The sequence below is a fragment of the Girardinichthys multiradiatus genome, chromosome 5 (genome assembly GCF_021462225.1).
Source record: "Girardinichthys multiradiatus isolate DD_20200921_A chromosome 5, DD_fGirMul_XY1, whole genome shotgun sequence".
NCBI lineage: Eukaryota > Metazoa > Chordata > Actinopteri > Cyprinodontiformes > Goodeidae > Girardinichthys > Girardinichthys multiradiatus.
Window position 1 is genome coordinate 22,110,218 of NC_061798.1, and position 24,297 is coordinate 22,134,514.

Below are 24,297 nucleotides of genomic sequence, written 5' to 3' on the forward strand. Positions count from 1 at the left end.
AATGTTTAAATTTGTTGGAAGGTAAACCTATTGGCCAGTCTAAACTTTTGCAGCCTCAGGTTTAGCTTTAGCTTCATCCATCTTCATATCATGTCTGACCAGTTTCAGGATCTCTGCAGCTATCCCAGAGTTACCATGGCCTTGATGGTGGACAGCCATTTCTTGGCAGGTTTGCAGTTTCTCATAGTCTTTCCATTCTCAGATGATGGACTGAACAGTGCTCTGTGAGATGTTCAAAACTTGGGATATGGTTTTATTACCTAACCTGCTTTAAACTTCTACACAACTACACAACTTCCTCCCTGACCTGTGTTCTGTGATCCCTGGACTTCATAATGCAGTTTGTTTCCTTGTGTTACCTAACAAGCCTCTGAAGCCTTCATAGAACAGCTGCCCCTTACATATTAATAAGACGATTTCTGAAGGCAATTGATTTAACTGTTTTGTTTTGATTTGTTTCCCACTGAGCCACAGTTGCTCAGAGTAGTTGTCTTGCAATCCGAACGTTGCGGGTTTGATTCTAGCTTCCTCCTGCTACATTATGATGTGCCCCTGGGCAAGACACCTAACCTCAAGTTGCCTGCCGATCTATGCATCAGTGTATAAATGTGTGTGCGTTTGTGAGTGCAATTGGATGAATGTGGCTCCCATGCAAAGCGCTTTGAGTGGTTGGTATGACTGGAAAAGTGCTATATAAATTCAGCCCATTTATCATATTGTTTTTTTTTTTGTTATTCAAACTAAAAGGGTGTGAATACATATATGCACACCACATTATTCAGATTTGAATTGTACTAAAGCAATGGTAAAACCATGCACCATTTTGCACCCACTTTACAATCATGTGCTACTTTGTGTTGCTCATAAAGACTAAATAAAATTAACTAAGGTTTTTGGTTTTAATAAGAGAAAATGTGAGAGTTCAACATATGAATACATTTCCAAGAAATTGTAGTATGAAGTTTGTTACATCCCAGTTTTGTCATCGTTTTCGTAATAGCTCTGACCCACATACAGAGAACACTAGTCACTAGAGACCACCGGCTTGAGTTGTAACACATAGAGCGTAGGATGAACACGAACACTTGCAGGTAGACGAAGGCGAACAGCACATGGTCTAATCACAGACTCAATCTCGTAGGGGCCAATGAAACGAGGCGAGAGTTTCTTAGACATAGATTTCAGTGGTATGTCCTGTGCTGAAAACCATACCTTCTGCCCCGGCTGGTAACCAGGTGCCGGTCGGCGTTTTCGGTCAGCAAAGCGTTTGTTCTGGTCAGCAGTGCGATGTAGGGTCTGGATAGTAGTAATCCAGATGGATTTACAGCATCAAAAGTGTTGATGAACCGATGAAACCCTGATGTCCCTTTCATCGGCAGCAAACAAAGGTGGCTGATAGTGGAGAAATACTTCAAAAGGGGAACAACCAGTTGCAGAGGAAACGTGGGAATTTAGGGCGTACTCAACCCAGGGCAGGTAAGCTGTAGGATTTGTGGAGGTAAGGCAACATAATGTGGATTCCAATTGTTGATTTAGTCTCTCGGTTTGGCCATTGGAGTGTGGATGAAAACCTAAAGTTAGTGAGACTTTGGCTCCTAGAGCCAAACAAAACTGTTTCCAAACTTGAGAGATGAACTGTGGTCCACAATCTGAAAGAATATCCTGAGGGATCCCATGAAGTCGAAAAACATGTTTAGTGAGAAGCTTGGCAGTTTGAAGGGCTGATGGGAGTTTCCTGAGGGGGATGAGATGACAAGCTTTAGAGAAGCGATCAACAATCGTGAGTACTGTAGTCATACCTGAAGATAAAGGCAGTCCAGTAATGAAATCCAAAGCAATGTGGGACCAGGGGGGGTTTGGGTTGCTGAGTGGTTGGAGTAGGCCTGCCGGCGGTTGATTGCTGGGCTTATTTCTGGCACAAGTAGCACATGCCTGAACAAATTCCTATACATCCTTGTGTAAGCTGGGCCACCAAAACCTTCTTTGTACTAATGCAATAGTTCTGCACACCAGGATGAGCCGAAAACTTAGCTGAATGAAGCCAATCTATAAGTCGATGACGTACTTGAGACAGAACATAGATGTGGTTAGGTGGTCCAGTGCCAGGGTCAGGTTCCTGCTGTTGTGCCCTCAAGATCATGTCCTCTATCTCCTATCTGAGTGCTCCTATAGTCCAACTGGGCGGTATGATGGGTGCAGGTTTCTCTACAGAATCCTCTTTGGCAAACTGCCAAGAGAGAGCATCAGGCTTGGTGTTCTTCTGTCCGGGTCTGAAAGAGATGCATAAGTTGAGAAGCGTCGACCTCCAGAATGAACTGCTAGTAGGTTCTGGATGAACCAAGATGCGGGCTTGGGACAACTGTGTCTTTAATTCTTGAAAAACTATCTTAGCTTCAGACGACCAGGTGAATGGGACCTTGGAGGAAGTCAAGGCAGTGAGTGGTGCAGCAACAAGACTGTAATCTTTAATAGAGCGTCTATAAAAATGAGCAAAACCAAGAAATCGCTGTAAAGATTTGCGTGAGTCTGGCTCAGGCCAGTCCAAAACTGCCTTGATCTTTTCGGGATCCGAACGTACCTGTCCACCCTCGAGAATGTAGCCCAAGAAAGTTATAAAGGTTTGGTGAAACTCACACTTCTCGGCCTTGATGAATAGGCGGTTCTCCAGAAGACGTTGCAGAACTTGGCGAACGTGTTTGTGATGCTCCTTGATGTCCCGTAAATAAATCTAAATATCATCCAAGTCTACAAAAACAAAAATATTCAAAAAGTCTCTGAGAACGTGGTTGACTAGAGCTTGGAAAACTGCAGGAGCATTACATAGTCCAAAAGGCATGACGAAATATTCAAAATGGCCCAGCGGCGTCTTGAAAGCCATCTTCCACTCATCCCCTTTGCGAATCCTGACCAAATGATAAGCATTTCTTAAATCAAGCTTTGTGAATATGGTAGCGCCATGGACCGGTTCAAAAGCGGAGGTAAGGAGTGGAACTGTGTACTTATTTTTAACTGTGATCTGATTGAGGCCCCTGTAATCTATCCATGGGCGTAAAGACCTGTCCTTCTTCCCTACAAAGAAAAACCCTGCCCCTAATGGTGAAGAGGAAGGCCGGATAATACCTGCCGCCAGGGAGTCATTAATATAATTTTCCATAGATTCACGCTCAGGCTGGGAAATGTTATAAAGTTTGCTGGAAGGTAAAGGAGCACTGGGAAGGTCTATTGCACAATCAGAAGGCCTGTGAGGTGGTAAGGACAGGGCTTAATCCTTACTGAAAACTCTTCTTAAATCATGGTATTCACGTGGAACATGAAAAAGATCAATAATCGTGTCTTCCTGACTTGGGCGAGAACGCTGACTGTAAAAAAGATGAATGACACTTTGTAGACCACTATTCAATGCGGCACGTAGACCGATCTAGATCGGGATTATGTTCCTGTAACCAGGGAAAACGTAGAACTAATGAACCTTGAGACACAGGAAACACATAAGAGGATGTCTTCTTTCTATGGTTTCCTGATAATAAGAGTTCAACAGGTCTTGTCCGCAGAGTTATTTGCTGAAGTCTCTTACCGTCTAAAGCCAAGACTGAACGTGGTGAATCTAGTGGTTCCACTTCTATGCCTGCCTGGTTTACCAACTCAGAATCAATCAAGTTCTGTTCACAGCCAGAATCTATCAAAGCGGACAAGGTCATAGTACGTTGATTTACAATGATAGTAGCCGATAGACTAAATCTGGGGGTTTACAAATCTATGTGTGGTCCACCAAGCCCCCCTTCATAGTTGGTGGACCCTGTCTTTTGGGGACCCTGGGCAAACAGGACAAGCAGCTACAAAATACTCTGGAGAACCACAATAGAAACATTGTTTGGACATTCTGCGTTTCTGTCTCTCCTCATATGTGAGACTGGTGCATCCTAACAACATAGGCTCAGGTTCTGGTAAAGTTTGCTGGGTTGGAGTTTTAACCAGAGGAGGGTTTGGTTTCAGCTGAGGATTGTAAAGAACCCTCTCAGCTCTGGCTCTTCTTCTCTCTCTTAACCAATTATCAATCCTAGTTGCAAGTGTAATAGTTTCATCTATTGCAGATGGTACTTCAACCATAGCCAATTCATCCTTTAAGGAGTCATCTAGTGCGTGCAAAAAAGTAGACTTAACGCCTTATTATTCCAACCAGAAGCTGCAGCTAATGTACGAAACTCAATGGAGAAATCGGTAACAGATTTATGATGCTGTTTTAGAACACTCAACTGTCGACCAGCACTAGACTTATCTGCCTCGGGGGGAAAAAGTCTGTGTAAACTCTTTGACAAAATCTTCAAAAGAACAACCAAACTCACGACACTCAGTAAATCGGGCTTCTGCCCACTTGTAATGCTTTGCCAGTCAATAAACTAATAACATAAGAAATATTTACACTATCATGGGGAAATGAATGGGGGGAACAGTTGAAAACCAAAGAACACTGAAGCAAGAATCCCCCACATTTACCCACCTCACCAGAAAACTTTTCTGGAGTAGGTGAAATGACATCACAAAAACAGGGAAGCTGACGAGAAACCGGTTGAACATCATCGCCCTCTACCGGAACGGAGGACTGGGAACCTGAGCACTGTTGCAACATGGACGCTATAAGATCTAGCTGTTGGTTAGCTTGTTGTTGTTGTTCTGTAAGGAAACGGAGAGACGAGTCATGTAAATGGATTTGATTTGCTTGTTCAGTGAGTGTTCTCCGGAGTGCTTCTGCTGGGTCCTGTCGGCCAGAGTGTTCTGACATCGTTTTCGTAATAGCTCTGACCCACATACAGAGAACACTCCGGAGAGAGAATGTAAAGTTCTGAGGTTGTTTATTTGGTAAACAAAATGTACAGGGAACGTAAACAGGCGAAAACTCCGACTGTTGGGGAAGAGGGGAAGATAACTGGTAAATACAGGAAACACAGGTAGACGGCAAAAACCAAGAAATTTCGGGAAGGAAACATAAATGAATGGATGTGGTCAGGTCGCAAGGGATAGAGGGACTCGGGACTCAGGTTGTTGAAGTCCAGTCTATTTAGTTGATCATTAGGCAGTGACTTAATTGTGCTTGGAGAAAGGTGAGGCTGTTTCCTTGTGCTGATATGAGATGAGAGTTGCAGGAAACTGCCAGCTTGGTCCAAGATCCAGACAAAAACGAAGTAGAGAACGAAATCCACAAAACGAAGTTAAACCAGAAAACACTTAGCTCACACAGTCCGTGGCTCAGAGACATAAATCCAGAAGTCCTGGTTCTTGGTCGGCAAAAACATAGGAACAAAGTTAATCCACAAAATGAGAGACGAAGCATAGACTTTGTATTGGCTGAGCTTGTTACCACAGAAGGCAAACACTCTGGTGTCAAAGTACTGGCAGCCTCTTGCATAAATACTCTACCAAGCAATCAGCAGGATAAGTTGCACCTGTCACCCAGCACACCTGGGAAGTTCAGCACAGTCTGGAAAACACTGAGACACAAGTTACAGGCACAAAAATACTCCAACACAACCCAGATCCGGACAAGTTTATTTTCAGTACTACAAATATTATGCCTTAGGTGGTTCTTTGAGTCTATATATTAAACATCAGTCTGTTATTTTGTTAAACAAATGCCTTTGAAAATCTTAAAACACTGCTAATGAATAAACTGCTAATGTTTATATTTTAATATAATAATTATACTCTATATTTATAATAATTGTTGTCAAGTTTCAATGGAAAGGTTAATAATCAGGCTAAATATCTGCAGGGTATTTTATGATAAGTTAAACACCTCCAAAAGAATCATTAGACATTCTTTAGAACAACAGACTTTCTTTGTTTGCAGAAGAAAATTAAAGTCAATAACTTTACAGATCCTTCCCCCCTCCTTGGACCGGCACCTTAACATGGTGGAGGGGTTTGAGTGCTCGAATAATCCTAGAGGCTATGTTTTCTGGGGCTTAAATGCCCCTGGTAGGGTCTCCCATGGCAAACAGGCTCTAGGTGATGGGTCAGACAAGGAGCGGTTCAAGACACCCTCATGAGGACCATTACATTGAGGCACGTGACGTCGCCCGGTACTGCGGGGCCAGGGTCCCACCCTGGAGCCAGTCCTGGGGTCGGGACTCGTCGGAGAGCACCTGGTGGCTGGGTTGCTCCTCGTGGGACCAAGCCCAAATGAGAGATGCAAAGCCATCCCCCAGTGGGCCCACCACCTGCTGGGGGAACCTTGAGGGACTGGTGCAAAGAAGATTGGGCGGCAGACGAAGGTGGACACCTTGGCAGCCCGATCCCTGGATACTTAGGCTGTCTCTAGTAACATGGAATGTCACCTCGCTAGGGTGGAAGGTGCCTGAGCTTGTGCAGGAGGTTAAGAGATATCGACTAGAAATAGTCGGGCTCACCTCCACGCACAGCGTGAGCTCTGGAACCCAGCTCCTCGAGTGGGGCTGGACTCTCTTCTACTCTGGAGTGGCCCGCGGGGAGAGGTGGTGAGCTGGGGTGGGTTTGCTTGTTGCCCCCCAGCTCAGCTGTCTCGTGTTGGCGTTTACCCCTTTGAATGAAAGGGTCGCATCCCTATGCCTTTGGGTTGGGGACAGGTCTTTGACTGTCGTTTCAGCCTATGGGCCGAGCGCTAGTGCGGAGTACCCGGCCTTCTTGTCGTCCCTGTCATTGATGCAGGATAGTGCCCCTCCATGGGACGCCATTATTCTGCTGGGGGACTTCAACGCCCATCTGGGAAACGACAGTGACACCTGGAGAGGTGTGATCAGGAGGAATGGCCTCTCCAATCTGAATCCGAGTGGTGTTTCGTTTTCGGACTTCTGTGCTAGTCACGGATTGTCCATAATGAACACCATGTTCAACCATAAGGGTGTCCATCAGTGCACTTGGCACCAGGACACCCTAGGCATGAGGTCAATGATTGACTTTGTTGTTGTGTAGTCAGACTTTCGGCCGCATGTTTTGGACACTCGAGTGAAGACACGGGCTGAGCTGTCCACTGATCACCACCTGGTGGTGAGTTGGATCTGCTCGAAGAGGAGAAAACCGGACAGACTTAGCAGGCCAAAGCGCATAGTGAGGGTCTCCTGGGAATATCTGGCAGAACCCTCGGCCAGGGATGCATTCAACTCCCACCTCCGGGAGAGCCTTGACCAGATTCCGGGGGATATTAGAGATATAGAGTCCGAGTGGACCATGTTCTCCACATCTTTTGTCAATGCTGCTGCTCGTAGCTACGGCCGCAATCCCCGAACCTGGTGGTGAGCACCGGCAGTAAGGGATGCTGTCAAGCCGAAGAAGGAGTCCTATCAGGCTCCCTGGTAAGGCCTATGCCAGGGTATTGGAGAGGAGAGTCCGGCTGATAGACGAACCCCGGCTTCAGGAGGAGCAGTGTGGTTTTTGTCCCGGCCGTGGAACACTGGACCAGCTCTATACCCTCTACAGGGTACTCGAGGGTTCATGGGAGTTTGCCCAACTGGTCCACATGTGTTTTGTGGACCTGGAGAAGGCATTCGACTGTGTCCCTCGTGGTGCCCTGTGGGGGGTGCTCCAGGTGTATGAAATCGGGGGCCCTTTCATTAGGGGCCATCTGGTCTCTGTACAAGCGGAGCAAGAGTTTGGTCTGCATTGCCGGCACTAAGTCGGACTTGTTCCCAGTGCATAATGGACTCCAGCAGGGCTGCCCTTTGCCACCGGTCCTGTTCATAACTTTTATGGACAGGATTTCTAGGCACAGCCAAGGGCTGGAGGGGGTCTGGTTTGGGTGCCAGTGGATTTCATCTCTTCTTTTTGCAGATGACGTGGTCCTGCTGGCTCCCTCTCGCCAAGACTGCGCAGGGGCAGTTTGCAGCCAAGTGTGAAGTGGCTGGGATGAAGATCAGATCCTTCAACTCCGAGGCCATGGTTCGCAGCCGAGTGTGAAGTGGCTGGGATGAAGATCAGATCCTCCAACTCCGAGGCCATGGTTCTCGACCTGAAGAGGGTGGCTTGTCCTCTTCAGGTTGGAGGGGAGTTCCTGCCTCAAGTGGAGGAGTTCAAGTACCTCCGGGGTCTTGTTCACGAGTGAGGGAAGAATGGAGCGGGAGATCAACAGACGGTTCGGTGTGGCTGCCGCAGTAAGGGGGATGCGTGGGCGGGCCATTGTGGTGAAGAGAGAGGTGAGCCGAAAAGCGAAGCTCGGGATTTATCGGTCGGTCTACGTTCCTACCCTCACCTATGGCCAAGAACTTATGGTCATGACCGAAAGAACGAGATCCTGGAAAGTGATCCTGGAGACCCTACGGAGGAAGGGAAATGAGCTTCCTCCATAGGGTGGCCGGGCACTCCCTTAGAGATAGGATGAGGAGCTCGGCCATGCGGGAGGGGCTCGGAGTAGAGCCGCTGCTCCTCCACATCGAGAGGAGCCAGTTAAAGGTGGCTCGGGCATCTATACTGGATGCCTCATGGACGCCTCCCACCGGTAGATAGAGATAGAGATTTTTACCTGTACAGAGCTGACGCTGATCACCTCCCTGAGGACAATCCAGGTGACGCTCTCCAGCAGGGGTGGAGTTGTTAGGGAGCCCTCATAAGTCCAATAATCCAGAGAATGTGGAAGAAGAGTCTTTGCATCAAAGTTAGAGAAGGTTGTCTGCTTTCCCTAAAGGATTCAGGAAGGAGGTTGTGAAATCAAGAGGCCAAATGAAGAAAGGGAAAGAAAAGGTATTCAGTTTTTCAAGTTTATTAAATCCTCTTTAAAGAAAGCATGGAAAGCTCTCCTTTACCTTCGTCTTGACAAAGTCTAGGGCATCCAGAACTTTCTGAAGCTGGGGGTTGGGTGCGCCAATCTAAATCAAAATGTAACACATAATATAGGTCTTTTAGTATTAATTTGGTTTAAATGCACCACTATTTTAGTTCCTCTTCTCCAACTGTTGACAGTTTCCCAACCGCACACTGTAGTGCAGGGCCAGATTGAGTTGCATGAGCAGATAATGATTAGTTACCTTGAGGAAGACCCCAATCACGGCCAGTCCATCGTCCTTGTCAGCAGCCTTTCTAAAGCTAGAGTATTTGGTATTCCAGTGCACCAGGTGAAGCTGAGTAAAGAAAGACCAGGTATGCAGTAAATTAAAGCTATTTAGTTGCAATTTGAACAGAATATTTTAATATTATAATTATTTCTATATATGATAGCAAAAACATAATTTAAATCAGGCTTAACCAATTTCCTTACATTTGTAATTGACTTAAAACTGTAACTGATGACAGAACTAATAGCTAAAATCCAGAAGTAGGTAATAACTAGTTACATTTACGAGAGTAGAGTGTTACAGTTACATTTAATAAAGTAGTGTTTCTGAAAATAATTTACTTCTAGAAGTAGTTTTACTGCACTGTATGTTTTACTTCTTATTAAGTAATATTATTTTGAAGTAATACCACTCATGCTTTAGTACAATTTCTGGCTACTCTTTCTACCCCTAGTTACTTCACTGTATGAAGAACAAAGATGTTTTCACCCAAAATGCACCAGACACAGGCACACACAGTTTGTGGTAAAGCAAGACTTCCTATAACCAAACTACATTATCACAAAAGTATTTTTCACTTAATGAGCCTGCCATGCCATTCTGGGGTCAAGGGAATATACAGTAAACAGTAGATAATGATACTGGATGTACTTTGCACTGTTGTAGCATTTATGCATGATTCTTAGTAAATATTTGTTTCAGTAGCTCTATCTAGTGAAAAAAGTTTAATTGGAAATGTGAGGTTCTTTATTAAGTTTGTTGTTGGATATTCCAGTTGTTTATTTCTGCTCATTTTTATAATTTTAAATTTTAATGCTAAAATACCAGAAGTTGCACATAACTTTATGTTTTTGCCTGTGTAGTGACATAATTTTGGGCAAATGAAAACAGATAAGCAAACAGCTACTAAGTACATCAATAGTATTTTTACAAAATTCTTCTTTACTCTTCGTAGGGTTGAATAGCCTACTTTTTTTAAATAATCATAATTAAATCTACTTGAGTAAAAACATATTCAAATAATGCTACTCTTACTTGAGTACAGTTAATGGTTGTTCTCCCTCCTCTGCTTAAGCCTCTTTACAAACTGCACCCATACACAAGACCTCCTTAAAACCCCTTTGTGATTTCTTATTGTAGATAATAAAAGCAAAATATGACAACCACAATTGTTATTTAAACCTTTATTCTTAAAGACAAGTTGTAGCTCTTTGTTCAACATGGAGATTTAAAGAAATCTTACTGTATGCTGATATCCAAGACCCACTGAAACAACTAGAGAAAACCTAGTGACTTGAATACCTCACAAGGGAACTGGGCCCCATCAACATTGTGCTCAGAGCCTCTGTCGTCACTGGCTCCCCAGTGGAAATGAAACTGGTTCAAGCGGTATGTTCCACAAATGGGACCTCCAGTCAGAGCTGGTGGAAATAACACAACAGAGTCACTGAAGATAAAGTCAGGAACAAAAAACTAAAAACATTTGTCTGTCTATGTTCATCCATAGTTTTTGTTAGTTTGGTCTTAAAACCCAAACGTTCTGGACTGCCCCAGAGTTATCAACAGAGAAAACCAAAAATAAAAGAAGCATAAAGTGGTAATTGTGCATAATAATTCAAATGCAGAGCTTTTATTTTGACAAAGAAACAGTTTTTATTTTGAAGGAGACTGCCATCAGCCTTTTCTTAGATTTGCACACTTTTGTGTATGATTATGTTGATTCATGATTTAATACAAACATTGGTAGAATGTGAAGTTTTTGGAAATACAGGAACTTCCAAGCAAGGGCTACAAATTATATTGTCTGTGTTTTGGGTATTTCAGATTGTCATAAATACACACTTTTCATGTCAATAAGATATTCATCCTGTGGGATGGCGTCTTACAGCAGTAGATGCCCACATATGATACAGATGGTGCAGACAGTGGTCAAGATGCTAATGGTCACAGAAAGTCTTGGCAACATTAATATCATGATGAGGTTTCCTAAGTAAATCAGTCTATTTGATTTAATTGAACAGATTACATACAAACTGGATTTTCTCTCTTTATTTTTCTAACATACCTTCAGACAACATTTGTTGAAAATCAGCTCTATATAAATAATCTGTAGTGAATTAATGTGGTGCAACCCCTGTCTTAAATACATATCTACTTACTGAGGTCAGTGGTAAAGAGACTGTGGAGAAAAGGCTACTGTTGCCAGGGGTAACTGCTTAAACTAATATTACCTAATGAAAACTAAATTGAAATATAAGAACCTACAATTTCTTCTTTATTTTTGACATTTGGTTTTCTAAATCACAATTTTTTTACAATAAGATCTTATACAATCAAGATGATGTAAAGTCAGCTGTCTGTATAGCATATTGCACTTTATATCTTAGTTACCATGATTACTGATGGTAGACACATTTGAATTCACCCAATGATAAGACAGCTAACCATTCAAAAAGGCCCAAAACAAAAAAATCATAATGTCACAGTTTAGCTCCTAACATCCTAACTTCAAGTAATGGTAAAATCATTAAAAAAGTCCTTAAATAGTGCATTCTTTTTCACAATTCTTAATCTTTTCTTGGAGTCCTGTTTGCTATCTTTAGCCTTTCATCCAACAAACCAAACACCCACCCTGTTCCTACTGCTGGGAAGAGCTTCTTGTGTGAGCGTATTACTGTTACAGGCTGAACATGCTAGAAAGTTAAGAGCTTTAATAATATGCATTACTATTAAAACTCTGGCAATGTGTGATGATAAAAAATCATTCAGTAAAAGGAAAGTGTAATAATTTAAAACCAGCTAAATGCAGCAAAAAGACAACCTTGGATTGACATATCTAGACAACATTTACAAAATAATAATAACCAAACTATATCTGCTGTAAGACAGACTGATACAGGAGATCCTTACAAAACAAAATAAATCAATTTAACAAAATACATGTGCATAAATAAATGGGTTTTTTTTTGGGCTCTCTAGTCTCAAAGTAGGAGGTGGACATTGCTTACTAGAGTTGTCAGTGTCATCCACAAAGTCCACCTGGAAGGACTGTCCGTTGTTGAGAATGTCCCTGGAATTGTAGGGGTCATACTTGATTTTCAGAGGCTTCAGAGATGGGTCATATTGGGCCTCCTTGGTAACAATGTTGATGGGAGACTGTCTGGGACCCTTCGCATTTGGAAACCTTTCCAGCCATGTGTCAGGTCCTACAAATAATAAAAAAATAACTTCAATTAAAGCACCTTTAAAAACAGGAGTTACTAAGTGCTTCACAAGATAAGATTTAAAAACAATGAGAAGGTAAAAAGCAAGTAATAAAATACAAGAAAACACAAATACACACAGGTAATTGAATAATTAAATCTGAGATCAAATTGAAAAATATTCCAAACAAACTGATACGTGAATGTGGAGGCGAGAGAAAAATCCTGGTCATGAAAAATGTATTTAAAAGAGAATTTAAAACATAGGAATGATGTGTAAGTCTGATCTGAAGATCATGAACAATTTTAAAAATCCTAATCTGATTACAGACAGTGCTATAATTATTTTTTAAAGCAGCAATACAGGTGTACAAAATCCCTCATTACTAAAATACAAGCAAATAAAAGCATACTTTAGAAATAGCTAAGTGCTATACATGGCAGTACTATTTACTTCTACCAGAGGAGCAATATTTAAAACACACTTATTCCAGTCTGAAACGGGTAGAAATGAAGCCCTGTTTGAGCTTAAATTTCAGCTGAATATGTAAAAATCTGTTGATTTCCTGTTGATTCCTGTAAAATTTAATGCATTCAATTACTGCCTGTTAGTAAGATTAATAAATTGAGAATTTAATTATTCAAATAAGGAACTGCCCTAATTAATATGTGTCTCTTCATGTTCTATTTAACTAATTGTAAACCTCCACTAAATGCAAGAACACATTTTTTGTGGGCAGTCTTAGCTGCATATGCAAGAATTGTGCAAAAGACTTTATGAAGTTGTTATTGAAGAGTGGTTGATTATAGTTACATTTTTCTAGGTTGTCTCTGGTATGGTACAGAGCTTCAGCGTGGTGGAAGATTTTTAACCAATCAGGATTTAGCTGCATAATGTTGATATGGATGCTGTAAAATGCTCACCGTTGGTTGGTCCGTATCCCCACGCATTAGACATGGCTGCTTCTGCTGTAGACCCCCTGTATCAGAGATGAATGATTAATCCACGCAGAATGTGTTCATGTGAATGGTAATGGGTGTTTGTAGCGCTTTATAAAGAAACAGTCCTGAAGCTGATGGGCTGGGCTTTCTGGCCGTTTAATAAGGTGGAAAAACGGGCATAGCGGTGCGAGGACTGCGTCTCATCTCCAGACTGCAATCGTGTTTTGAATATGAAGAGTCAGAGTGTCCACACCGACCCTGAAATTGTTTTTTTCTCCCCCCTTATATAGAGATAGATCAATCCCTTGCGCCTCTACCCAGTCCACACATCAATCGCATATCAACTCTGGCATCTTGCACTGATCTCTGTGGTTCCGGACCAAATGTGTCAAACCCCTCGAAGATTTTGTGGCAATAACAGTTTCTTTTCATCTGTTGCCAGCTTTTAGCTTGGTTATCCCCATGGTTATTTGTACTCATGCAGGCATGTGCAGGGTTATCATAGGCCAAAACGGACACAATTTGATAAACAAATAATTTTGAATTTTAAATGTGAAAATTGCAATGAACCATTAAATATATATATATATATATATATATATATTAATTATTACAATTTTCGTTCTTTCCATGTAAAAATACATAGCTACTTCAGTATTTATTTATTTTAATAGTCCTGTGTTGCAGCACATCATGAATTATTTTCTATAAATCTGTAAATATAAATGTACTGTTCTAAAGCCTGTTTATTTGCCCTTATATTGCACCACATTTGTGAGGTACATGCATCTGTAGGTTGAGCAGCAGAGTTAGGTATGTATGTTGTGTCTATGAAAATCTGTTCAAATCTTCAGCCAATGCCAAGGAACTCATTCTGCCACAGATTATTGTCTGGTGTCTTTTTCCTTCGTATGATTGACATTTGTAGATACAAAACATCCTGGCAAATTCAAAATTATTAATTTAATAAGAGAAAATTGTGCAGAAGATAGGGTTAGATGAGACAGAAGACTCTCTGTGGTGAACCTTGAAAGAGAAAAGCCAAAATAAGAAGAAGGTTCATTTAATAAACAACGGCCTCAGTAATTTGTGGGAGAACCGTGAACAGCAAAACCAGGCTGTCAACTCCCTACGCTGGTTACCAGCTTGGTTATACTCTGCTGTGGGATGACATCCCAGTCTTCAACTACTACTTTGGCACTAACAGACAATTCATCCAGCAAGTGTTTAATGTGCTTGAGCTGAGGATTGCAGACAGGCCATTTCATCCTCTCCATGTACAAATTCTGGAGGTAGCTGTCCCTACAGAGTGGGGTTCTCAGAGACTATCTCGGTGTTATGATCATTGGCTGTTTTAGGTTTTGGTTCTCAATTGTGTTTATTTTCATAATTTCCCTGTTGTTCATTATGTTTTATGTTCTTGCCATATTAGTTATTTCTTTGTCCTTAGGTTCTTCATTTGTTTTCATAGTACTTTTAGTATTTATACTATTACATCTATGTTTATCTTTTCCCTTGATTGATAATTTCTTTCTGTCCCATTTGAGCTCTATTCTTGCTGATTAGTCTCTCTCCCTCAGTCTCTCTGTGCTCCTTCTGCCTTAGCTGCTTCACATATTCCCCTGATGCTGTTCTCCTCTGTCCCACTGTACATACTTACTGATTCTTATTGTTTCCCACTGGATCCCTCTTGTTTTCCTTACGCCTCCCTGTAAGTTCTCAGCATTTATCCAATAAATTATCATGTTCATCCCAAGATCCTGGCTATGCTTTTGTCCTACTCCACTTCCACATAACCTGACACTTGGAAGATACAATTCAGTAGACAGCAGAAACATAATGGAGATAAAATTATATCAAAAAGAAACTCGATTCAAAAGTAAAAATTATATTTTATAGAGTAATTGCGCACAGATTGATATACACTCACTGGCCACTTGATTAGGTACACCTTGCCGGTGTACCTAATAGTATTGGGTTGGGCTCCCTTTTGCGTTCAGAACTGCCTTAATCCTTCGTGGCATAGATTCAACAAGGTACTGGAAACATTCCTCAGAGAGTTTGGTCCATATTGTCATGATAGCATCACACAGATGCTGCAGATTTGTTGGCTGCACATCCATGATGCGAATCTCCCGTTCCACCACATCCCAAAGGTGCTCTATTTTATAGAGATCTGGTGACTGTGGAGGCCATTACAGAACAGTGAACTCATTGTCATGTTCAAGAAACCAGTCTGAGATGATTCGTGCTTTGTGACATGGTGTGTTATCCTGCTGGAAGTAACCATCAGAAGATGGGTACACTGTGGTCATAAAGGGATGGACATGGTCAGCAACGTTACTCAGGTAGGCTGTGGCGTTGACACGATGCTAAATTGGTACTAAGGGGCCCAAAGTTTGCCAAGAAAATATCCCCCACACCATTACACCACCACCACCAGCCTGAACCGTTTATACAAGGCAGGATGGATCCATGCTTTCATGTTGTTGACACCAAATTCTGACCCAACCATCTGAATGTTGCAGCAGAAATCAAGACTCATCAGATCAGGCAACGTTTTTCAATCTTCTATTGTCCAATTTTGGTGAGCCTGTGCAAATTGTAGCCTCAGTTTCCTGTTCTTAGCTGACAGGAGTGGCACCTGGTGTGGTCTTCTGCTGCTGTAGCCCATCCGCCTCAAGGTTCGACATGTTGTGGGTTCAGAGATGCTCTTCTGCATGCCTTGGTTGTAATGAGTGGTTATTTGAGTTACTGTTCCCTTTCTATCAGCTGGAACCAGTCTGGCCATTCTCCTCTGACCTCTTGCATCAACAAGGCATTGGTGCCCACAGAACCGCCGCTCACTGGATATTTTCTCTTTTTCAGACTATTCTCTGTAAACCCTAGAGATGGTAGTGCGTGAAAATCCCAGTAGTTCAGCAGTTTCTGTTCTGAAATACTCAGACCAGCCCGTCCGGCACCAACAACCATGCCATGTTTAACGTCACCTAAATCACCTTTCTTCCCCATTCTGATGCTCGGTTTGAACTGCAGCAGATCGTCTTGACCATGTCTACATGCCTAAATGCATTGAGTTTCTGCCATGTGATTGGCTGATTAGAAATTTCGTTAGCGAGCAGTTGGACAGGTGTACCTAATAAAGTGACTGGTGAGAGTATTTCAAAGGTTTATTTCTGTTAATTTCTATGAATTTCAAAATAACTAAATTAGACAAATTAGACAAATAAAAATTATTTTAAATACAGAAATTTTAAATTATGACTATGTTATGGCCTACACAATCACAGAGAAGACAACTGACTTGACAACAGTCCAGCAGACAGTGACTGCTGGACAGACCATTCAACCATTTATAATATTAAATAATTAATAATTAAATGAATAAATAAATAAATAAAACATTGAATAAATAAATAATAATAAATATTCTGAATATCCCTAAATATTCTTAGCAATTTAGCAAACATCACCCTCTTTAGGAAAAGACTTGTCTGAGAAATTAAAGCAAAGAACAGACACTTCAGCAGACTTGTAACCTGATTTTAAGAGGGAAGTACAGTTAACGGTTTAAATCAGCAAATATTATTAGAAAAACCAAATAATGTGAACAGAAGCCTGGCTTGTATTCCAACAAAATAAATTCATCCGTATAGAGGTAAAGAGTTATTTAAACTTTACATTAGTTTGTTACGTCTATTGACTATAACATTATGTATCAGTGTTAATAACAAGTTTGTTGTTCTTTTTTTCTTGTCTGTGACCCCAGTATGATAATGAGAATTGAGTGCAGCTTCTGTTTTATCTCCTGTAGCAGATGTCAGGGGCGGACAACAATCAAATTTGGTTGACTGTAATTACTTATGAGACTGCCTTAAGGGTAGTTTTTCAGAGCTCACAGTCTGAGTTACAGAGAGAAAATGAATTAAATTATAAATACTGATATATTTTTTATAATTAAATACATTACACTATTCTTTATTTATTTAGCTTTTAAGTATTTATTTTGTAAATGGTTAATGGTATTTAACTCAACATTGTCATTGCTAAAGAACCCGTCTGTTCACAGGGTGCTAGATCCAACCATATTAATGGAAAGTTTATTGGAAAGTGTGGTGGTGAAAAAAGGTGCACATGCATCAGGTATAACCACAGCCTCGAGAGACTTGTAAACCAAAGGTAATTCAAGAGTTGGCAGAAGATTCACAAGGTGTGGACTGTAAGTAGTATTAGTGCTTCAAAAGCCACCACACACAGATGTATGTAGGACATGGACTTCAACTGTTGTCTGTGTCTTGGTTCCTTGTGTTAAACCACTCCTGAACCAATGTTAGAATTTCTTAGGTTAAGGAAAGAAAGGACTGCACTGTTGCTCAGAGTGCCAAAGTCCACTGATTTGATAAAAATACATTTATCATTTTATTTGGAAATCAAGGTTACAGAGTCTTGAGAAAGAGAAGAAATGCACACGATCCAACTTGCTTGAGTTTGCTCCAGTGAGAAGTATTCCAACATCAGAGAAGCAGAAACGTTTAAGAAAAACAACATTTCTGCCTGTCCAGGCCATTACTGTAAATGTGGTCATTATGTCAGTTTGTAATGCTATCCTCGTAGTGCAGTGATTGCGCCCCCTTCTCACCTCCATCTGCAAGTACATTTTTCTGGCTTTTTATGCAACCTTTGTTAAACTTGTAAAAGCCCAACACATGTATTAGTTAAGGAAGGAGTATTGACCCAGGTCAGATAAATGTAGCCAGTAGGAACCCTCACCTACAGCAAATTATCAGATGTGTATGAGAGTGAAATGGGCCCATCTTCAATTCCTTAGGATGTGTTTTGTCTTTTCAAATCTCAGCTACTGGGTTTTTGAAATCTTTAACATCTAAAACCGTTCACTCAGTAAATTTTTTTTCTCCGACCATGGTCCTTAAAACAAAAGCCTATCTAATGTAACACATTAATGACAAGCTGCTGAAACTACATGGAATCAGGTGTGTTGATGCAGAAACATAGATAGAACAGGCAGGTCAGTGTATCTAAGGGTCAAATATTGAGATATCATTGAGATCTTTTCAACCTAAGACTGAGACTTGAAGTTTTTTGAACTCATGATCATCCACTGTTGTATAGTTAGTTTCCTGGAAGAGTGTTTTTATTAACTGTTTAATAAATAACTGCTTAATGTTTGCACCTAATGTAGCTCTACTTAAGTAAAAGTAAAAGACATTCTTAGATTGAGGTGATTGCATTGGATACCTGTGCATTTTAGTACTATTTTTAGTTGATTTTAATGACTTTAAAATTCTTTTAATGGTATAAGTACCTAACATACTACATTTTATTCATCAATTGCTGGCTGTTCCTTTTCCTAATGTTTAATTGTTGCAGTCTTTTTCTTTTACTTGTTTATTCAGTTTATTTGTTGTATAAATTATTTTGACTATAGTCAGTTTTAATGTGTTGTCATTTTGTATGTCTGTTTAAAGCAGGTCGCTGTGTCTCAATAAGTTTCGCCTGTATAAATAAAGGTCAGTCATTTTCTATCGCTTATTCCATAGTGGGTCGCAGGAAAGCTGGTGCTCTCCAGCACTCTACAGGCGAGAGCCGGTGTACACCCTGGACAGGTCGCCAGTCCATCACAGGGTAACACACAAACAACTACACACACTCATTCATACACCTATGGGCAATTTAGAGTTACCAATTAACCAAACAGGCATGTCTTTGGACTGTGGGAGGAAGCTGGAGTATCCAGTGAGAACATACGCATGCATGGAGAGAACATGCATACACCATGAAGAAAGACCCCTGGATGGAAATCGAACCCAGGACCTTCTTGCTGCAAGGAAACAGTGCTACCAACTGTGTCACCATGCATCCCCACAAATAAAGGTGAGATAAAAAATAAAATAAATATTTAACAGACCTGCTGTTATCATATAAGCCATCCAGATCGCCCAGATGTTCTAGGTTGACTCAAAAGTACAAAAATCCACAGCAAAGGGATCATTGGAATTGAATGAACTTGAATGAAGTAGCATTCCTGGAAATAGTGTAATTTTTGAAAAAGAAAATATAGAACGTTGTAGAAGATATTACACAGACCAACATACTAAGTTAATACTTATCTTCAACCACAGAGATCCTAGGTTGAAGCTAAGTTCAACTAGAACTCTGGTGTTAGGGTCTCTGCATTTCTTCTATAAAAGCTCAGATGTAACATAATCCATTCATTTGTGGTTTTTCAAACATGGTCAAACTTGACAATACGATTTCTCTCTTATAATGTCATAGGGACTAAACAAATAAGCTATTAATATCCAAATCTCATGTTGTGTGGGCCTTTCTATGCAACAACATGACTTGAAACATTTTTAAGTGTTCAAGATTAACGAGCAGATACTGCAAGTTGTAGTGCAGTACAAACATTAGCATAGGGTGGGATTGAAGCCTCTCTACATAATACTGCCAAGCATATATTATATCACAATGGATTACTGATATCGGACATATGTACGTAGCTTAGCTGCTTAAAAAAGGAACCCTATCTAGCTGGACTTATATTCAGCATACAGTGCCTTGCATAGGCAGTTGTACCCCATTAACTTTTTCACATTTTGTCACATTACACCAAAAATGTCTGTGTACATTGTTTGGATTTTCTGCAATCAATCCAAAAACATAGTAGTGTATGATTGTGAAGTGGGAAAAAATTATTTATGCTTTTTACATTATTTATTTTTAACAATTAAAAATCTGAAAAAAGTTCCTTGTTTGTAGCTAGGCCGATTAAAATTACGTTGTAGAACAACTTTTTTCTCCATTTACTGCTGTGGGGTTTTTAGGGTGTCTCCTCTAGCTTTGCACATCTAACGACTAAAATTATTGCACGTAGTTCTGTGTGAAATAGCTCAAGCCCTGTCATATTGGATGGACAGCAGTAAAGATCTGGTTTCAAGTCATGCCATAGATTCTCAACTGGTCTTTACTTAGACCATTTGAACATGTTAATATATTTTGATCTCATTGCTCCACTGTGGCTCTGTTTTAAAAGTGAACCTCCAATCAAAGATTTTTTTTTCCAGGATTGCACTGTAGTTATCTCCATCCATCTTCCAATTAACTCTGACCAGCTTCTATGTCCCAGCTGAAAAAAGTGGGGACATAGAACTACCTTTGTGTGTTTATTTGGGCGATGGTCTGCTCAAGGTGATGTGCAATGTTCCTGTGGCTCTCTTTCAACACTGGGTTTCTTCTTCTTGTTGTTCAATAAGGCTAGATTTGTGGCAATGTAGCTGTTCTGAAATATTCTGTTTCTCTTATTAATGCTCTTCTTGCCTGGCCCTTCAGTGTAAAGTAGGTGAAATGCATTTTGTAGATTTGCCGTTGTCCCATGCTCTTTCCTTTTTCAGATAAAGAATTGAACAGTGCTCTGTGACATGTTCAAAGCTTAGGATGATGTTTTATAACCTAACCCTGCTTTGAACTTGCCACTCTCTTTATTCCTGACCTGTCTTCTGTATTTCTTGGTCTTCTTGATGCTGTTTGTTCTCAAATGTTCTCTAACAAACGCTGTCGTCCCAGGGCCTGCAGCAACCCCCGGCAGCAAGATGGCCCGTCACCAAGCAGGGGAGACCCCCCAGAGCCCCCAAAATGTCGGGCAGGCACCAGCTCACCGCAGCAGTTGGAACCTTGACATTGTATTTCACTTCCTTGCACCATTTCACTTCCAGTTCCTGAGAGGTCTAGAGAGAGGGACACCAAGCAGAGCTCAGCCCTCAACCAGCCCAACACACCTACGGGTGTGCCATAGGACACCAGACGCGGGCCTACCACTTAGGCACGTGGCCTGAGCACCGACACAGACAAAAAGTTGTCTAGGGAAAGGATGTTTTGCAGAATGTAATTTAAACGTTGCCTCTTGAAGCAGGTCTGATCCATTGCAGTTCTGTAGTTTACCAACATTTTACCAATCACAGTGTGGTAGATGCACACAAGTCCAGTAGCAGAATTGAATAGTAATATTAAATGTTGCAAATAAGGAGGATGGCACAGCACCTACCAAGAAGGTTCAGTGCACTATAAATTGCAAGTTTCCTCATTACGGAAATTGACGTGGCACTGTGAAAAATGTATGATACTCAATGTTGACCAAATACAAGATGTGTGATTTTGTGGTTTATTTAAGCTCAAGCTGTTAAAAGTAATTTGTACTTGTCTAGCACCATTTTTCAGAGAAGCTTCCTCTAAGGAACATTGCCTACATTGCTTTTCAAAAGCAAAATCTCTGTTCACATGATACATTTTGAGCAAGCAGCTTAGTGGGATGCAAAGCTAAGAAAATGTGAGATGCACTTTATGAGCTTCTTGTTATCTGTAGCTCATGTTTTCTTCTACATTTCTGATAAATAGCCTTCATTCTTCTCATTCTGAGTCATATTTACTTTACTACTTTACTACCTGGCTGCACAGTGGCGTAGTTGGTAGCACTGTTGCCTTGCAGCAAAAAGGTCCTGGGTTTGACTCCAAGCCGGGGGTCTTTCTGCATGGTGTTTGCATGTTCTCCCCATGCATGCATGGGTTCTCTCCAGGTACTCCGTATTACTCCCAGTCTCTAGTGAGCATTCCCACATGCCATATTATACTGCAGTTTACTTCTTCTTTGCATCTGATTATTAACATTTCACTGTAATTAAAATAAAGTTGTATCTAATCTGATCTAATACGTAAATCAGGCGAAGTTATATTCTATATTATACATGCATCACAGGCAACATGTATCTAATAGGGTTTTCATTTTAATTAGGAATCATCTTTTTTATTAAATAGATGTAACACTCCTCTCCTATAGCTTTTGTATATAGTCATATAGTTTTTGTATATACTGCATAGTACAAATGTTATTTGAATTGGATGTTTGATGTTCATATTTGTATTTATAAGTTATTACTATTAATATTTATTCACTCATTTACAGGATATTTATTTTGTGGTTTTTTTCTCCAAGTTTTTTGCTCCCAATCTTGTCTGTCTATCACTTTTTCTTTTTACAACTAAGTACCAAAAAGCCTGACAAACAGTTCAAAACTGGTGGAGGCTTTTATAATACTTTGGTAACAAGTGGTATCAGGCAACTTCATGAACACTTGAAGCAGACTATGTCAACACAAATCAGTAAAACAGGAAGTGGACTCTTATCTTCTACTTCAAACACAGGTACAAAACGTTTACAAGCTTAAAAACACTGTCCATCATAGCAGGGGCCCAATATTATCAATTACACTTTCTGTACCAGGCAAAGTCACGTGGTGACAACAGCTGGAAAGTGCTTTGTGAGACAGATTTTAATTTAAAAAGAAATATTTTTTGACAATAAATATTTAGATGTTTAAAAATTGCAAGGTATGCAGCATCTTGTTACAGCCACAAGTATATATATATATATATATATAAAAAAAAAAACGTTTTAGTTGTAAAAAACAAAAACAAAAATTTAAAAATGAAACATTTTCATCATGACTTGGAATCGTCCTGGTACCACTCTATCTTAGAACATTTTGTGATGGGGCAAATACCCAAAACAATGTGGTATCTCTAGCATTCTGCACAGAAATGTTGATACAACTGCTCGGAGCACTTGCAGCACTGCCACTGTCTCCTGGCTTAAAATTATGGATCGGACTTGAAATACAACATTTAAAATGTTACTAAAAGTACCTTAACATTGTTGTGCAGAGTCATGTGCCATAGTTACATACGGTTTGTTAGGCTGATGACATGCCCAGATTATTTTTCTTTTTCCAACTTTGCACACACCTCTGATAGTTGGATGACAGTACAACACCAGCACCATCAGGCTTCTTCACTGTCATTGTAGGATGCAGAAGAGAAGCAGGTAAACAATATGGCCGATGGAGCATGCATATTGCAGCAACAAGAGGGGAAAATATTGACACATGGCCGAAGGTGCGGGGCAGGCTGTTTCCACTCAAGGTTAGTTCCAGTGTTGCTTGCCAGGTGTGGTTACACCTAATATTTGGTATACAATATCAATTATTATAAAACCACGCAGAAAAGTCATTGGTGTGTAAGTCCAAGTCAAGTCCTAACTCTTTTGTGGTTATATCAAATCCAGTCTAATGTCATAAAGTTTTTGACTAGAGTATGACTTGATTCCAAGTCACATGACTCAAGTTCATAGTCTTTGAAATGTTGCAGTCCAGTCTTAAACCAATCGGATGGGCGCCCCAAATAAGGTGATTGACTGCCACAACAGTTCTCATTATATGCTGATGACACTAAGGCATACTTAATAAGTTTGTTCAGCTACATTAAACTAGGTGTCAGATACTGTAAGCATGACCTATATACATAAAAAAACAGCAATACCTGGAGTGATCTGCTTCAATAAGCGATGATTTGTTCTAAATCATCTTAACTTTGTTGGCTGTGGATTAGAATATTTGTGGATCGAACTTGCTGATTTCTAATTAGCAAACTAAATCAATTGAACGTAATTATATTTCTAATAATGATGCACTGTCTGAACAAGGTTCAGAGGTTGTCGTTTTTCCAGCACAGTAACTGTGAGATGGGTGAAATGGGTGAGATGTCAACACTAAACCCGTACTTGTTTTTAAAGGGTGGAGGAAGTAAAACAATTAGCACATTTTACCTGTGGGTGTATTTTTTGTGAAACTGAACTGACAACAAAAACTACGCCTCCGCATCAATAGTATAATATCGCTCAGCCCCTGGGAAAACTATGCAGAGCTTGCTGCCTTCTGTCGAAGTTAGATCTTAAAATTTTCACTTCAACTGAAATTCTTGCTATTCCAAAACATTTATAACTCTGTATATTTTTAAAAGCGCAAAGGTTTGTATGTGTGTATGTGTGTCTTATATGTTTAAAGATTTAATGCTTTTTTCACAAATGGCAAGACTTCTGCAACTCCTACTCCTGAGCTGAACATTGAGTCCTTTTTGTGTGAGCTTCACTGGTTTACCACAGCAATGTGAAAAGGCTCACTTTGTTCCAGGTTACAACCTGGGTGGAGAAGGTTTCGACATTGTCAAAATGAAAAGAAATGGCGCCTATGTCATCAATACTGAAACATGGAACCTTGGAAATGGCA

At 40.5% G+C, this 24,297-nt stretch overlaps 1 protein-coding gene across 6 annotated transcripts in view; it reads right to left on the reverse strand.

Moving 5' to 3' along the window:
* LOC124868758 (carbonic anhydrase-like) overlaps positions 1–24,297 on the reverse strand; it is a 51,141-nt gene that overhangs the window by 15,826 nt on the left and 11,018 nt on the right. For 5 of the 6 annotated variants that reach the window (XR_007038377.1, XM_047366321.1, XM_047366323.1 and 2 more), the window contains exons 2-7: positions 13,145–13,200; positions 12,026–12,223; positions 10,320–10,438; positions 8,991–9,083; positions 8,769–8,831; positions 8,489–8,644 (exon numbers count right to left, since the gene is read on the reverse strand). Coding sequence is in view for 5 of the 6 variants with exons in the window: in XM_047366321.1 (XP_047222277.1) it covers positions 8,489–8,644; positions 8,769–8,831; positions 8,991–9,083; positions 10,320–10,438; positions 12,026–12,223; positions 13,145–13,200 (685 nt within the window). In the remaining variant the exon portion in view is untranslated. Of the gene's footprint in view, positions 1–1,651; positions 1,736–8,488; positions 8,645–8,768; positions 8,832–8,990; positions 9,084–10,319; positions 10,439–12,025; positions 12,224–13,144; positions 13,201–24,297 lie in introns of those variants that run through there. The other variant, XM_047366324.1, reaches the window with a different exon arrangement.